We start from the raw sequence: 16,004 nt of genomic DNA on the forward strand, positions 1-16,004 counted from the left end.
CACCTCTAGGTGCTGCATTCCCTGTTTAATTGAGACTGCCCTTGTTCCATGTTCCCATCTAAGTATTCAATCACATAGCAGGAAATTCAGCTGAGAACACCTTACCCTTTAACTATTCCTAGGCTTCTGGTCATACACCTGGAGCAGTGGGGATGGGGCGGGACAGAAATAAAATAAGGGGGATGGTTTTTTAAAGGAATGACCAAAGCAAAGTAAAGCAAGAGACACAGCGCAGATGCAAACGTTAGAGATCATCCTGGGAAAGTTGCCCCCTTACTAAGCTTGGTGACCTCAGTGAAGTGAATGAATGTTTCTACAACTCAATTTCCTCATCTGTAAAATACGGGGGTAATAATCCCTACAGCACATGGGAGTGGACTCTAATGCATCCAATAGAAAGCAATAAAAACAGGAAGTTTTACTTTTCCGGGTAAAAGAAATACAGAAGGTGGCCTGGTAAGGTCCCCCTCCTCAAGTCACTCAGGGCCCAGGTCTTTCCATCTCATTATTTGACTCTATCTAGGGTGCGATCTGTGACCTCATGATTCATAACAGCTGCCAGAGCTCTGGTCATCACATCTAAGTTCCAGGCAGCAGGAAGGAAAAAAAGGTACACAACCTCCCTTCCTGTAAGTCCCACAGTAATTCGGCCTACCTCTCACTGCCAGCACGTAAGGGGATGGCCACACCTAGCTGCAAGGGAAGGTGGAGAATGTGGCCTTTTAGCTACACGGTAACAGGCCCAGAAAAAAACTGGGTTTCTGTTACTAAGGAAGAAGAGGACAGTGTATGTTGGAAGAAACTAGGAGCCATTACCACCCATACCTCCTTCATAATACAGTGATTACTATTTAAACACAGGAAATGTTCAGCATCGTCTTAGAATATACTAGGCTTCTGGGACTCAGCTCTGTTCTAGCCTTGATTCCATCCCTCCTTTCCCCCCCATCTCCTTTCCATCACTTCCTTACTATACCTACATCCCACGTTCTCAGTCACCACCTCTTAATTTATCTATCACAACAGAAATTCTGTTGATTCTTGGATTCTGAATCCCCTTTTCATGATCATATACAATCTCATGAAACACCTGAGCATTTTGCATATTTTTTTCTACCATTTAGCCATTTCTGTCATGATTATATATTATCTACCATTTAGCCATTTCTGTCATGATTATATATTATCAAGCAATAGCATGAAGTAAAATCATTACATTTCAGATCATAAAATTAAAGTTCATAATTATAATGTAAAGTTGATTTTGATAGCATCTGTATTCGAAATTTATACGTAAAAACAAATGTTGATTTTTTTACAGCTCTAAGAGAAAATGCTACTTAACTTACTTTAGAATCATTATGTAAAGGGGAAACCTCTCCAATTTTCAAATGACAGCAAAGATCATACTCCTTGGTAACTGAGTATCTGCTAGCTCTGAGAGGCAGTATCCAAAATGGAAACAAAACAAAACAAAACAAAACAACAACAGCAAAAAAACACCTGGGTTTCCATGAGCTTATGTTTATTTTATGCTGCTTTAAAAAATTCAATGTATATTATGTTTCTACTTGGTCACAAAGAGGGTTTTAGCCTACAACATGTAAGCCCATCACTGCAAATAACATACTGTATGCATATAGGTAATAAAGAGAGTCCAAGTTGGACCTGATGGTCCACTCTTAGGCTGTCCATCTACATGGCCTCATCCAGTTACTCAACCTCATCCTCACCTGCCCGTTTGAGACAACCGTCCCAGGGCAGACTGCTTTGGGCCAAGGATCCTATGACAAGCACAGAAAAGGGCGGGAATGACCAGGAAAACTCAGAGAAAGAAAATCACAAGGCCTGACAAGGTCATAACACAGACAGACCCCCAATCACATTAGCTAAGAGATTTGCAAAAGTCAGTTCCTTGGTTGTAAGATCATGCATTCACTGAGCACAGGCCCTTCGCTGGGCCTTCAAAGTAAAAGAATGAATGACAGCTATTAAACACTTTTCCTGTACACATTTATGAATGAATACGTACATATCATGTATATATAAAACAAATGGCATTAATCATCCATGGCATTAATCATCCAATGGCATAAATCATCCATGAATATGTGCCTGATCTTGAGTAGGTGTTAAGAGACAGTGTATTTGATGACAAAAAGTACGTATCTCTGGTGTGGGTTAAATAGATACTGCATTTGGTTCTGAGATGCGTATCTCCGGTTTATGTATTAAATAGCTACTGTGTTTGATCACACAACTTTTAACTCTGGTGTGTGTTGAATAGATACTGTGTCTGGTTATCAGTGTGTGTGTAAGTGTGCAGGCGATAGGGCACCACAGCACCTGCACTTGATTTTTTTTTGTTTTTTCTGCTAAACAGAAACAAAACTATGGGGAAACAAGTCATACAAATGGAGTTGGAGCCACCAGAATAACAGTACAATTGGATCTTTCGAAGGAAACATATGAACACGGGATTTACTGATCATCTGTCAGTTGTAAGCATCTTACCTGCCCTTTGTATTCCACTGGTTTTAGTCCTGCGTAAATAGGCACAAAGCTGCTGGCTAACAGGACCTAGACGGATAAAGAAACAGCTTGTGAAAGGAGGCATTAACACTCCTACGATATATTTCATGTCCCCTACTATGAAATTAAAATCGCTTAAATGTACAAAAATTTACTATAACAATGAGTTCCATGTATTTCAAGGGACACACTTAAATAGAAGATAACATTTATTGATATCAGAAAAGACCTTAAAGAGATATGCACAAATCATTGTTCTCCAACTCCATCCACTTCACCCGAGTAATACTGGCACTTAAATTGTAGACAGCCAAGTCATTACACAATTAAAGTCCAGGTAAGTCTAACTTCCTGAGTGTGTACAGGTTGCAAGTAAGTTATTTACGATGTTCTATCCTACACTGTAAGAATTATTTGAAAGTTTCACTCTATCTTCCAGAGAAACAAACCCCTCTGGTTATTACAGCTCAGGGGATGTTTTCATTTATGTCACCAGGATGTAGCACATTTCATGAGCTAGTTACGTGGCCTGGATATGTAATGAGACACTGGCAGGGAGGGGCACCAATTATACTTTATCTTCCATTTAAAAAGTCGAAAAAGATTGCCATTTAAAAGATTACCATTTCTTCCCACAGAAGAAGCTGAGCTCTGGGAGCTTTTCTGACATGTGCAAGTTTTATTCTGCAATGCAGTTTTCAAATCGCTAGTGTTCTATTTGGAAAGATACAGTATTAGATATGGAATACTTAAGCTCCAATCCTTCAACTGATAATTGAAGACTCCAGGGCTGTTTGTTGTCAAAGAGTTCACGAGATTTTTTTTCCAAGTAGATATTATTCAGAACTGGATTATGGTCCCCAAAATGATTTGTACATCATCCACTTAGAATTCTTTAGAGATCAGAGGGCATTTCCCCCAAAGGAAGAATGGTAAAAGTATGATTTGTGAGGTCTGCTCTCAAAACCCAGCAATCCCACTACTGGGCATATACCCAGAGAAAACCATAATTCAAAAAGACACATGCACCCCAGTGTTCATTGCAGCACTATTTATAAGAGCTAGAACATGGAAGCAACCTAAATGTCCATCAACGGAGGAATGAATAAAGAAGATGTGGTACATATATACAATGGAATATTACTCAGCCATAAAAAGGAATGAGACTGGGTCATTTGTAGAGATGTGGATGGACCTAGAGACTGTCATACCGAGTGAAGTAAGTCAGAAAGAAAAAGACAAATACTGTATATTAACGCATATATGTGGAATCTAGAAAAATGGTATAGGTGATCTTATCTGCAAAACAGAATCAGAGACACAGATGTAGAGAACAAACCTATGGATACCAAGGGGGGAAAAGGGGGGATGAGATGAACTGGGAGATTGGGATTGACATATATACACTATTGATACTATGTATAAAATAGATAACTAATGAGAACCTACTGTATAGCTCAGGGAACTCTACTCAATATTCTGTGGTGACCTAAATGCGAAGGAAATCCAAAAAAGAGGGGATACACGTATACGTATAGCTGACTCACTTTGCTGTACACCTGAAACTGTCACAACATTGTAAAGCAACGATACGCCAATAAAAGTTTTTAAAAATAGTTGATTTATTCTGAAGTGCAAGTAAATGAGAGACCCAGTCACCAGCATAACGTGATTTCTATAGGACACTCCTCTGTGGGCGGCGACCTGACACAACTGTATTGCGACACTGCTGGGACTTGGCACAGACTTTCTTATGCGGTGGCTCCTTGTGACCAAAGATCCCACAGACGGGAAAGGGTCTGCATCTCCTTCACAGCCAGATGCTACTGATACCTGCAGGTACCGCCCCCCTTCTCCATAGTAGGAATGAAGACCCTCCGTAGTGGGGAAACAGCATCCTCCCATGCTGCTGGTGTACGTGAACGCCAGGGCATCGGTCCTGGGTGCCAGCGCGGCCTCAGCCACGGGCCCCTGACAGCTGGTCCGAGAAGCATGGCGGGGCTTCAGACTGGAGTAGGAGCAAACTCAATGGTGTCAAAGCACAACAGAGGGACTCTAGCAGGAGACAGGAAGGGATCGTGCCAGGTGCTACTGCGCGTCTCTGCTGTGCCAGGCTGATGCTGGGTGCCAGAATCAGCTACACAACATCTGGGCCCCGTGTGGAGCGAAAATGCAGGTATTCGGAACTGTAAGGTGTCGAGAGCAAAGCATGAAGCCATGGTACGAAGACACCCTTGCACAAGAATTCTCAGCCTTCTAAGAAGGGTCAATGCAAACGAGCCCCCCACTTAGGCATTCATTTCAAAATCTCAGCTTTCCGTGTGGGACCCCCATGACATTACCCACACCCTCTCCACAAAGACGCCAAGCAGGAGTGAGCATCCCCTCCGGTGATTTGCGGAAGATCACGTCCATCCGCGGGGCCGACAGGATAGAAACCAAGCCTCTTCAGGCCCAACCTCGTCAGCCCCCTGGTAGCCCCGACCTGAGCAGCTGAGCATTTTTCAGAGCAAGGCTGTTCACAGTTACGGTCACTGCCTTCACCCTAACGAATCTGGCCCTATCATCAGTTGGCTACTCCTTTAAAAAAATAATTACAGACCCTAGGTACGTTCTGCAAGCACAATGCAGCTATTTAATGAAGTTATTCGGCAAAAATGCAACACTGCACCATAGCGATAACAATTTGTGCATAGCACACATATTGCGAAATTACAGTACTTAGATGCCTTTAAACAGCCAAACACACTCTATAACTGTAAGGACTTACTTCACTATAACAGACATGTGGCCTGCAAAAAAAAAAAAAAGAAAAAAGAAAAAAAATCACTACCCTTAGAAACAGAATTATGTGGGTTTTTTTACCTCCCGTGTGTCAAGTTATAATGTGAAGTTCACAAGTTAATGCTTAGAACTCTTTTTGAGCTGTTTAGATGAAAAATGCTACCCAATTACTTTGATACAGATAGTAACAGTAAGAATCCTCTGAACTGACATGAAAAGTGCGGTGAACTGGAAAATACCTGTCATCCCCCCCAAAATCAGTGTATTTGTTCTGTCATAGTTTATACGGGCTAGTGATTTGTATATCAAACTGTGGTTAGTGGGAAAATTAGCTTTTGATAGTTAGGAACTAAGCGGCTTGTCTTATTCGATGTCAACTTACTGCCATTTTATTGCAAGCAAACAGGATTTTCTAAGGCGGGAGACAGTTCATGAAATATGTACTATCATGCCTCAACATGCTTCTACTGTCTTACCTCACTGGTGTTCCAGTGAAATTTTTCTCACCAACAAATATCGATACATCTAGGGCAGTGGTTCTCAAGTTGGGGGGGCGGGGGGTCTGAGCCCCCTGGGGACATGTACCCATGTCTGCAGACTGTTTTTGTTGAGGACACCAATACAGAGGGCAGGGACCTAGTTAGTGTTCCTGCCCTGTCACTTAGCCCAGCACTTTAAGAATTACATGTACGTGAAACCATTGATTTTTTGTGTTTCCTTCTCACCAAATACACAAGGATAAAAATAAACGTCAGCGACTTACTGTAGCAACTGTATAAAGCATTGCCAAGTGTGGATTCAACACACGTTCACATTAGCTTTTTTCATTTTACATTTTATAGAAAAGGGGTGTTTAGAAAATTATGTGGCCTGGCTTCCTTAGAGAATAAATTGTCAACCAGTTTCATTTATGCCTAAAGTTGACTGTGGAGTTTAATGAGAATCTGGCTGTGTATTCAGAACCTGCTGGTGCAGTTGAAATTCAAAGACAGATTCAAATTTGTCTTACCCAGTCTTCAAGATATGACCAATCTTAAATTCAGTCCTTATTTCACCTTCACGGGGCTAAACGTGAGAAGGTCTTGCTGTAAGAGCATGCTCACCGTGTGCAAGGCAATTCAGGACATCCTGGCAATGGAGACGGGTGGTGGGGGGGGACACCATTCTGCAGGAACGCCTTCCTGGGCGTATGTGTGTCAGAGAGCATTCACGGATGTCAAAAGACCATCTCAGAGCACATACACGGGGCGTCAGTTTTAAACACAAATTTGATGATTTGTATCAGTTCAGACAAGGGCCAGAACACTATCCCTACCGCTCCGTGGCACGGTTAATTTCAAAGCCATTCCTGCTGAGCTGTGGAGGTGGTTTACGACTTTCTTGTAAATAAAGGGTTTACTTCCCTAAGTATGCGTTGCAGGAGGCTAATATTGAAATATGTTTGGATTTCCTGATTTCATGTTTCCTTCTGAAGAAGGATAGCCCAGTATAAAATCTGGAGCTTAAAATGGGTGAGTTGAGGTGCAAGATGTATACATTGGGACATTCGGGGCACAATATGTAAACGGGCCCACAAATCAAGGAGTTGCTAAGGACCCATGACAAGTATTTGCCTCTGTGCCTGGGCCTCCTGGCCGATGCTCCCCAGGGCTGGAATCAGTGTCTATAGTATGGGGTTACGGGGCAATGTGGGGCTTAGCCCCGCCCCCATGGCTCTGCAGGGCACTGCCCTCGTGGGACGTCTCTGCAGTGCCCTGTGCTGGCGGGGGTCCTGGCACTCGGGGGCCTCTGGTGGAGCTGCCCTGATGACCTCTGAATGGCCTTTGTCCATGGTCTTGGACTACATATAGGTCCTGGCTTCTGTCTAGACGGCCAACTCGTGGAACCTCCTTATCACAGGGTTATCTGGCCAGATGGCCACACCCTTCCTGTTGTGTCCCAAACAGGCTCTCTTATTCTCTTCAGTATGCATAGGGTGAGAACGTTCCAAATCTTTAAGTTCTGCTTTGCTTCTGAGGAACAATTCCATCTGTAAGTATTTCTCTCTTCTTGTGTTTTACTCTAAGTAGCCAAGAGAAACCAGGCTGCTCCTTCAAAACTGTGCTTAGAAATCACCTCATCAAATATCCAGTGTTATCACTTGCAAGTTCTACCATCCCCAGAACACGAAGACATGAACATAATCCTGCTATTCTTGGTCAATGTATAACACGGGTGACCTTTCCTCCATTGTCTGATAACATTTCCTCGCTTCCGTCTGAGACCTCATCACTATGGCCTTTACTATCCAGGTCTCTCTAAGAATATGGAGGCTCTCTCTACGGTTTGATTTTTTTCTTTCCGAGTTGTCACCAGAATCACCGACGGCAACGCAGGCTTTTTCTAACATGCACCTCTCAACTCATTGAGCCCCTGCCCTACTCAGCTCCAAAGCTGCTTCCACACTTTTAGGTATTTGTTGCAGCAGCATCCTCACCTGTCAGTGCCAAGTTCCTGTCTCAGTCTGCTCAGGCTGCTACAACAAAATACCACAGACTGGGTGGCTTAGACAGGACACAAGTTTATTTTCTCACAGTTCTGGAATCTCAGAAGTCCAAGATCAAGGGGCTGGCAGATTCAGTGTCTACTGAGAACCCACTTCTATGTCCTCACATGGTGGAAGAGGTGAGGGAGCTCTCCAGGGTCTCTTTTACAAGGGCACTAATCCCATTCATGAGGGCTCCACCCTCATGACCTGATCACTTCCGACAGACCCCTGACTCCAAATACCATCATATTGGGGGTTAGGATTTCAACACAGGAATTTGGGGGGGGGACACAAACATTCAGACCATAGCACTGAATTAAATCACCATGGACATAAGATCCCAAATACTATGGAAATCCAATCCCAAATAAAATGAGTCTTTGGACCACATAATTGGTCCAAAGGGGTTCTCAGAAAATAATCAACTATCATTGCAGCTATCAGATGAAAGAATAATTTTTTCATGCCACCAAAAGTGAAGTTAATATAATTTAAGTATGAATCATCACACAAGCACATTGGTGAATGTACACCAGGTCAATGGTTGAAGAGGTATAAAAATCAGACGCCTAAAGGCAGCAGAACTTGGTCATAATCCATTTCCCGAGATTTTATAGATGGAGGTGAGCACGTTGCTCATGAACAAAGATAAGGGGTAAAAGAAGAAAATGTTTAAGAAAGGGTGAAGCCTACCCAGTCTGCAAAAAGAAAGCTGGGACCTTAAAATTTCATGACAGACTCACACAGGGAATGCTGACCAGTGATGTGTGTGGCTTATTATCTTATGTGTTCATTATTTACTAAATATGGACTGTAATTAACAAGCTTATAGGACTTGACTATTTCAAGCACACTTTTACATGATTTTTTCAATTTACTCGCCATGGTAACACCGATTAGCTTTCATCTCCATTTCACAGTTGAGAACACTGAGGCTCAAATGTAATTAGCCTCAGAGGACACCATCAGGGAATGACAGACCTAAATAGGAACACTGGGAGATGCACAAAAAACAAGTGATAATCCAAGACAGTGTAACAAGACACAGACACACGGACACCCATGCACACTGTGAGATACAGGTTTCTAGTTGGATTTTCAGGTACACAGAGAACCTATCTATAATAAAAGGCAGCAGTCGGCTGGTGGATAATGAAGAGCTTGGCATTAAAAAGAAAAAAAAATCTAGTAATTAAGAGCATAAACGAGGCATTGATTAAAAATCACCAATATTTAGTACTCTCCCATATTCCTGCCCTGGCTAGCAATTGATCCTTGACATGCTCTACCTCTGGTTTCAATCTTAATCTCCGTCTGTCACCTACAGACTTCCAAGATCATAGACATTAAACCCAAGGCTGAGGGATCAGAGCCAGGCAGGCAAAGCTCCCAGGAGACGCCAGTTACAAACTGTGGGCTGCTTCTCCTCTTGGCTTCTGGAACTCAGCGCCCTCCGGTCTCTAGCTAAGGAACTGGGGGAGTGGCCGGCGCCTTTCTTCTCTCCCCTGACACTGAATGAGGTGGTCAGAGAACTGGTGAAATTACCACCCCAGACGGCGGTCTCCCACTGGCCTCTTTGATCAGAACACAGCATGTCACTGCCCAGTGTGTGTGTGTGTTGGGGGGAGGGGGAGATATTTTCCCTTCATATTCTTCTCCCTCCCTCCTGCAGTCTTCACCAGTCTTACTTTTTGAACTACATGCTCATGAGTATTCCAGGCATACATTTCATACATTTTTATAGCCACCATCTGCTGTCAAGGAACCATCTATCCTTCCTTTGAGTTTCTGCAAAAGGTTAGAGCATTCTACTAAACATTTAAAATGCTTCTCGTATAACCTAGGATACATATTAATTATTCAATTATTCTCCTTACAAGGTATTATACATTTGTGCCAACTAGTTCTCTTCTGTTCAATGAACTCAAGTAATTTCACCAGTTCTCTGAGTAGTTATTATCCAAAACAAAGCAAATCAAAAAAGTCCTGTTTGCTTACTGCAGTAGTTTGCTATGGCTGCTATAACAAGTTACCACAAATCGAAAGGCTAAAACAACCCAAATAAATGTGTGATCCCAGGGTCTGGAGGTGGGGATCCAGCACGGGCCAGATCCACCTGGGCAAAAAGATTCAGGTGCTGGCAGGGCTGCATTCCTTCCTGCGGGCTTGAGGGGAGACTTGGTTTCCTGCTCATTCAGATACTGGTAGCATTCAGCTCCACTGGCTGCAGGACTGAGGTCCCTCTGCCTTGCTGGCTGTCAAGGGGAGGACCCGTAGTGCCCTCCTCATACAAAAGCTCCTACGTCTCAGAAGGAGCAAACATCTCCATTTTTAAGGACACACGAGACTAAATTAGTTTGGGTCGGCCCAGCTAACCCAGGATCAACTCCCCACCAAGACCCTCACCTTCACCCCATCTATACAATCCCTTTTGCCATGTGAGACGCCGTATTCACAGGTCCTGGGGATTACAGCATGGACATCTTTGGGGGACGTTATTCAGCTCACGACACTCCCACATGAAAGGAATTAAGAGGATGATTTTATCTCGCGTTGGGAGAGGGGGCCATGGCTACCAAGCAGAATGTTTGAGGCCTCGACTGTGGTCCCAGCTGGGCCACTAACGAGCTGAATTACGTTTTGTCCAGATCATTGAACATGAAGGATCCAGCTTCTTCATTCTTTTAATAGATGCCATCTTAGTTCATTGACTTATTCATTCCCATTCACTCATGGAGCACAGGTTGAGGGAGCTGATACTGTGCCAGGCGCTGGGAATACAGCAGTGGACAGAACACAGCAGTCCCTGGACCCTCCTACCCCCCACCCCCACCCCGAGCTTACACTCTCGTGAAGGAAGATAGACAAAAACTAAGTAAACAGAGCAGTAAAATTCGTATGCGGAACAGTGGTAAGTAAATCAGGGCGGGATGTAGGAAACATCAGGGGCTTGGCCACTGTAGATACAGTAGCCACGGACAGACTCAAGGAGCAGGTAGTAACTGTGGGTAGAATTGCCCTCGTTTCATGATAGGACGATAGTCTTTTGCTCCCAACCTTGTTCTCTTCCCAACAAGAAGAGGTATTCTAACCACTGCAAGCCTGATATATCTGCGTCGGCATTGACGACTGGTGACAATTCAGGCATGGGTTATCAGCTTCTCCCTTTCTATTTTTTAAGTCTACACAAGAGTATAATAATATTATAGAAAAATATTTTTCTAAGATGGAATGACTATGAATGTATAAGTGAGAGACGGGAGTGAAAATATTCTAATCTCTTAAGTCACAAAGTAATTTTACTTGTCAGCTCAACATTTCATTAGGTATTTCAAATCATATCATTCAAACATAAAATTCGAGCAGTGAGTTTTGATAGTGAAACTCAATGCATGTATCCTCTAATTCAGGTGGAACTCGTAGCTCTCTCAATCCATCGCCTGCTGCTGTATCCAAACACGCGTCCTCTGCGTCACCTGGAGCTCGCTACAATTCCCACAAGAGGAAAAAGAAGAAAATAGCCTGGCTTTTCGAAGAGAAGTGCACCCTTTCGAATGTAAAATAGTTAATGTATTACCTTAGCAATGCACTGTTATTTGCAAATCAGCTGAACTATCCCAGAGACAATGATTTCCCAACCGACTTTCACATGTGTTTGGATAGAAAGGCATCAACGCAAAATGGAAGAAAGGAAAAGGAACATTAGAGTGAAAAGGTAAGAGACCTGAATTCCCACTGGCAGTCAGTACACCCTGGGGTGTGTCACACAAAATCTTTCCACCCATTTCTTCTCTTAAAAAAGCGACAAAAGTACAGTAATCTCACCTGTCCTGCCTGATTTACAGGGCTGTGGAAGGACCGAATACGGTAGTACCGAAACAAAGTCTTACGCAAACTGCAGGAGTATTATCTACGTCAATGTAAGGAATGGTTCTTGCTAGTCAAGTTTAATCCCAGGATAAACGTGAGCACACGGAACATCACAAGCAAAAACACTGAGCTACTCGTGAGGTCTCTGGGAGCCGCCTGCCGTAAGGCGGCCTCGGAGGGATACTGGCGGATGCATCCTTCAGACGCATGATTCATGGAGCATGCACCATCCATCAGGCACGGTATGCAACGCTGGACCTAAAGAACGCGGGCGCGCTCACTGTTTGTGGAAGTATGTATATCAGCACTTGCTCATTCCCTCCAACAAGGAATGCGGCAGTGTTACCTTAACGAGGTCCTCCCGGGAGGGAAAACTGGAGACTAAGTAGTTTTCTCTGGTCTTGGTGTTGGTGATGGAGACGTGCAGGCGGTTGTGAGCCAGCTCGTGCGCGTTGGGAGGGAGAATCGCCTCCACTCCGCTCCTGAAGAAGAAATAAGGGAGCCGCTGCGCCCCACTGGCCTGCAAGCCTTGTAGCTGCCCAGACTGGAGACCCGAGAAGGAGCCCGGAGACAGTGACAGCGACACCTATGGCTTACTGGATGGGGGATCTTACATGTCCAAAGCAAAAAAGGCCTGGAGAGACACTCCATCATGTTCGGCAGGCGGCAGACAGGACAAAGCAGCCATCTTTGCTACCCGGGGGCGAAGGAGGCCACCATTTATATGGGGAATTGATGTCAGGTGGGCTCATCTGTTACCACAGAAACTAGCAGCTCACAGCCCGTCAGGTTAACGCCCATCGTGGAGGGCAGGTATCTCCCTTTAATAAACTACCAGGTGGAGCCGCTCTGGCCCAAGGATTAGGCCAGTCACGAGCTGGGGCAGGAGGCAAGCACGTTTGTGAGTAGGGTGCAGATGAAGCAAGGACTGGTCGAGCAGGGGATGTACAGAGAGCAAGAGAACAGCCATCTTGAGCGGCTTGGCCACGCACTGCATGATTCACCTTTAATTACTGACCGCCCTGTAAATGCTTCAGGAGAGAGAATGCTGACTGGGCTTGCTACAATGTATCCAGAGCATCCTCTGTCTTCACAGGCTTGGGGGAGGGGGCGGGGGAATGTACTCTATATATGCACCTCAATCGGGCCATGAAATCATAGCCGGGTGTCACTGCCCCGAAAGTCTGCCTTCGGGTTTCTTCGGCAAAACTGTAGGTAAACTCGTTACATTCCTGAAAAAGAAAATTAATAGGTGACCCTATGTTTTGTCAAAAACATTACGATTCTGGTTCCAGAACCCTGTGCCTATCACACAAGGCACCTGGACCGTATAAAGCCAACCCCAGATGTCGGATGCTTCACAGGCACGCATCCCCACGAGGCCTGTCCCTCACCCACCATTCCTGGGCCCCAGGCAAGCTATATGGTCTGCCAATTGCAATCTTTTTTTTTTTTTTTTTCTTTTTCTTTTTAAACCACCTCACATGGCTTTGCCCACCTGTGGAAAATCCTTGACGGCTGGGTTCTAATTGTAACTGAGCACATTTCTCTACAGGCCTCTCCAACATAATTAAATTCCTCACCCACACCAATCCCGTGGCCTCTGGAACGTTCGGACTGCAGCTCTGCAACAGTGCGGACGATTCACACCACCACCAGCAACAGAGAAAGGGCTTGCGATGACTCTACCAGGTCAGAGTCCTTGGAGATTAGCCTGGGGCACTGGTCTTTCACAAAAGTGCCCCCAGTCGGGGCTAACAGGCAGCCAGTGCTGGGATCCACTGATGTGGCCTCTGTTGCCTCGTCTTCATATAGCAACGCAAGGTGGGTATGATCACCGCACTAGACGGGTAAGGAAACTGACGTTTGGAGGGTTAAGTATCTTTCCCACTGTGCCATCGAAAATGAGTGTCAGTGCCAGGATTTAAACCCAGGTCTATCTTTCATTTATTAGTTCATCCATTCAGCAACCTACTGGGCACCAGGCGGTGGGCTAGGAACTGGGATTCGATGGCTGAGCGTGAGATACACAGAGCCCCTGCCTTCCTGGGACCGAGGAGTCCCTCGGTGAGGAGATGGCAGGGCGCCAGGACAGCATCCATGTATGGGGCAGATTCACGTCCCCTCCTTCCCCCGAAGGTTAGGGTCGCCCCGGACCCTGAGAATTGGTGCCCTTACACAGCAAAAGCGACTTTCCACATGAGATTAAGTTAAGGGTTGCGAGGTCAGGAGATGCTCCTGGATTATCTCAGTGAACCCAATATAATCACAAGGGTCCTTGTAAGGGGGAGAGGCGGGCAGGAGGGTCAGAGTTGGCGAGATGTCAAGGTGCTATGCTTATGACTTTACAGATCGAGGAAGGAGCCAGAGCCAGGGAAGGCAGGACACCTCTAGCACCTGGAAAAGGCCAGGACACACATTGTCCTCCGGAGCCTCCAGAGGGAGCGTGGCCCTGCTGACACTTTGGTTGTAGACAGTGAGACCTTTTCAGACGTCTGACCTCCAGAACTGTTAGAAAATAAATGTGTGTTGTTCAGAGCTGCTCTGTTTACTGTCATCTGTTGCAGCAGCAACTGGGAGCTAACACAGTGGGCATCAACCTCCAACCTCACTTTGCTAGGCTGAGACCCAAGATACAAGACAGGAGTTGGACAGGAGATGGAGGTGGCAGACGACAACAGGCAGAGGTAGCGCTGAGAAGAGTGCAAGCAGCTCAGATGGGGCAGAGACCAGAAAGGCAACCTCAGTGAGCCATGAGAGGGCTAAGGTCCACGTGGCCCTGGGAGTCGTACTAAGAAATCTGCACCCCAGGTGAGAAGGGAACCCTCCTACGCTGTTGCTGGGAATGGAAATCTCAGCCACTATGGAGAACAGTATGGAGGCTACTTAAAAAACTAGAAATAGAGCTACCATATGATCCTGCAATCCCACTCCTGGGCATATGTCCAGAGAAAACCATACTTTGAAAAGACACATGCACCCCTATGTTCATAGCAGCACTATTTACAACAGCCAGGACATGGGAACAGCCTAAATGTCCATCAACAGATGAATGAATACAGAAGATGTGGCACATAAATACCATGGAATATTACTCAGCCACTAAAAAGAATGAAACAATGCCATTTGCAGCAACATGGATGGACCTGGAGATTGTCATACTGAGTGAAGTCAGACAGAGAAAGACAAATATCACATAATATCACTTATATGAGGAATCTAAAAAGAAATGATACAAATGAACTTATTTACAAAACAGACTCACAGACTTAGAGAATGAAATTATGGTTACTGGGGGGAAGGATGGGGGAGCGATAAATTGGGAGTGTGGGATTGACATGTACACACTACTATATTTAAAGTGGACAACCAACAAGGACCTTCTGTAAAGCGCAGGGAGCTCCGTTCAATATTATGTAACAACCTAAATGGGAAAAGCATTTAAAAAAGAATAGATACATGTATATGTATAACTGAATCACTTTGCTGTACACCTGAAACTATCACAACATTGTTAATTAACTATACTCCAGGGCTTCCCTGGTGGCACAGTCGTTGAGAATCTGCCGGCCAACGCAGGGGACACGGGTTCGAGCCCTGGTTCGGGAGGATCCCACATGCCGTGGAGCGGCTAGGCCCGTGCGCCACGGCTGCTGAGCCTGCGCTCTAGGGCCTGTGAGCCACCACTACTGAGCCCACGAGCCACAATTACTGAGCCTGTGCTCTAGAGCCCACGAGCCACGGCTACTGAAGCCCGCGTGCCTAGAGCCCGTGCACTGCAACGAAGAGTAGCCCCCACTCGCCGCAACTAGAGAAAACCCACAGGCAGCGACAAAGACCCAATGCAGCCAAACATAAATAAATAAAAAATAAAATAAAATGTAAAAAAAAAAAAAAACTATACTCCAATATAAAGTAAAAAAAAAAAGAAAGAAATCTGCACCCCATCCTGAGTCAACAGGATCCCGGGGGTGGGAGGGGGGAGGTCACAGGCTGAGATGTTCAGATTTGTGTTGGGTGAAATCACTCCGAATGCTTAGGTAGGTGGATTGTAGGCAGCAGGGGCAGACGCAGCCCTGCCTGTTCAAGAAGCCGCTGTAGACTTCCAGCTGAGAAATGGGGGTGGCCCCCCCCAGTGTATGCTCTTTCTACTAAGCCACACTGCACACCCAGCTTATTTTCTTGTATTATTTTTGGTTACACACACACACACACACACACACACACACACACACAGACACGGCCCCTGACCAGACTGGAAACCTATTAAGGAATGCACTTATCTTTGAGT

At 45.1% G+C, this 16,004-nt stretch overlaps 1 protein-coding gene across 7 annotated transcripts in view; it reads right to left on the bottom strand.

The window, feature by feature from the left end:
* PNPLA4 (patatin like domain 4, phospholipase and triacylglycerol lipase) overlaps positions 1 to 16,004 on the bottom strand; it is an 81,496-nt gene that overhangs the window by 61,608 nt on the left and 3,884 nt on the right. For 6 of the 7 annotated variants that reach the window (XR_013825709.1, XM_079910418.1, XM_079910419.1 and 3 more), the window contains 3 exons: positions 12,851 to 12,945; positions 12,060 to 12,195; positions 2,515 to 2,580 (listed from right to left, as the gene is read on the bottom strand). Coding sequence is in view for 6 of the 7 variants with exons in the window: in XM_079910418.1 (XP_079766544.1) it covers positions 2,515 to 2,580; positions 12,060 to 12,195; positions 12,851 to 12,945 (297 nt within the window). In the remaining variant the exon portion in view is untranslated. Of the gene's footprint in view, positions 1 to 2,514; positions 2,581 to 12,059; positions 12,196 to 12,850; positions 12,946 to 13,296; positions 13,392 to 16,004 lie in introns of those variants that run through there. The other variant, XM_079910421.1, reaches the window with a different exon arrangement.

This window comes from Stenella coeruleoalba, assembly GCF_951394435.1.
Source record: "Stenella coeruleoalba genome assembly, chromosome: X".
Taxonomy (NCBI): domain Eukaryota; kingdom Metazoa; phylum Chordata; class Mammalia; order Artiodactyla; family Delphinidae; genus Stenella; species Stenella coeruleoalba.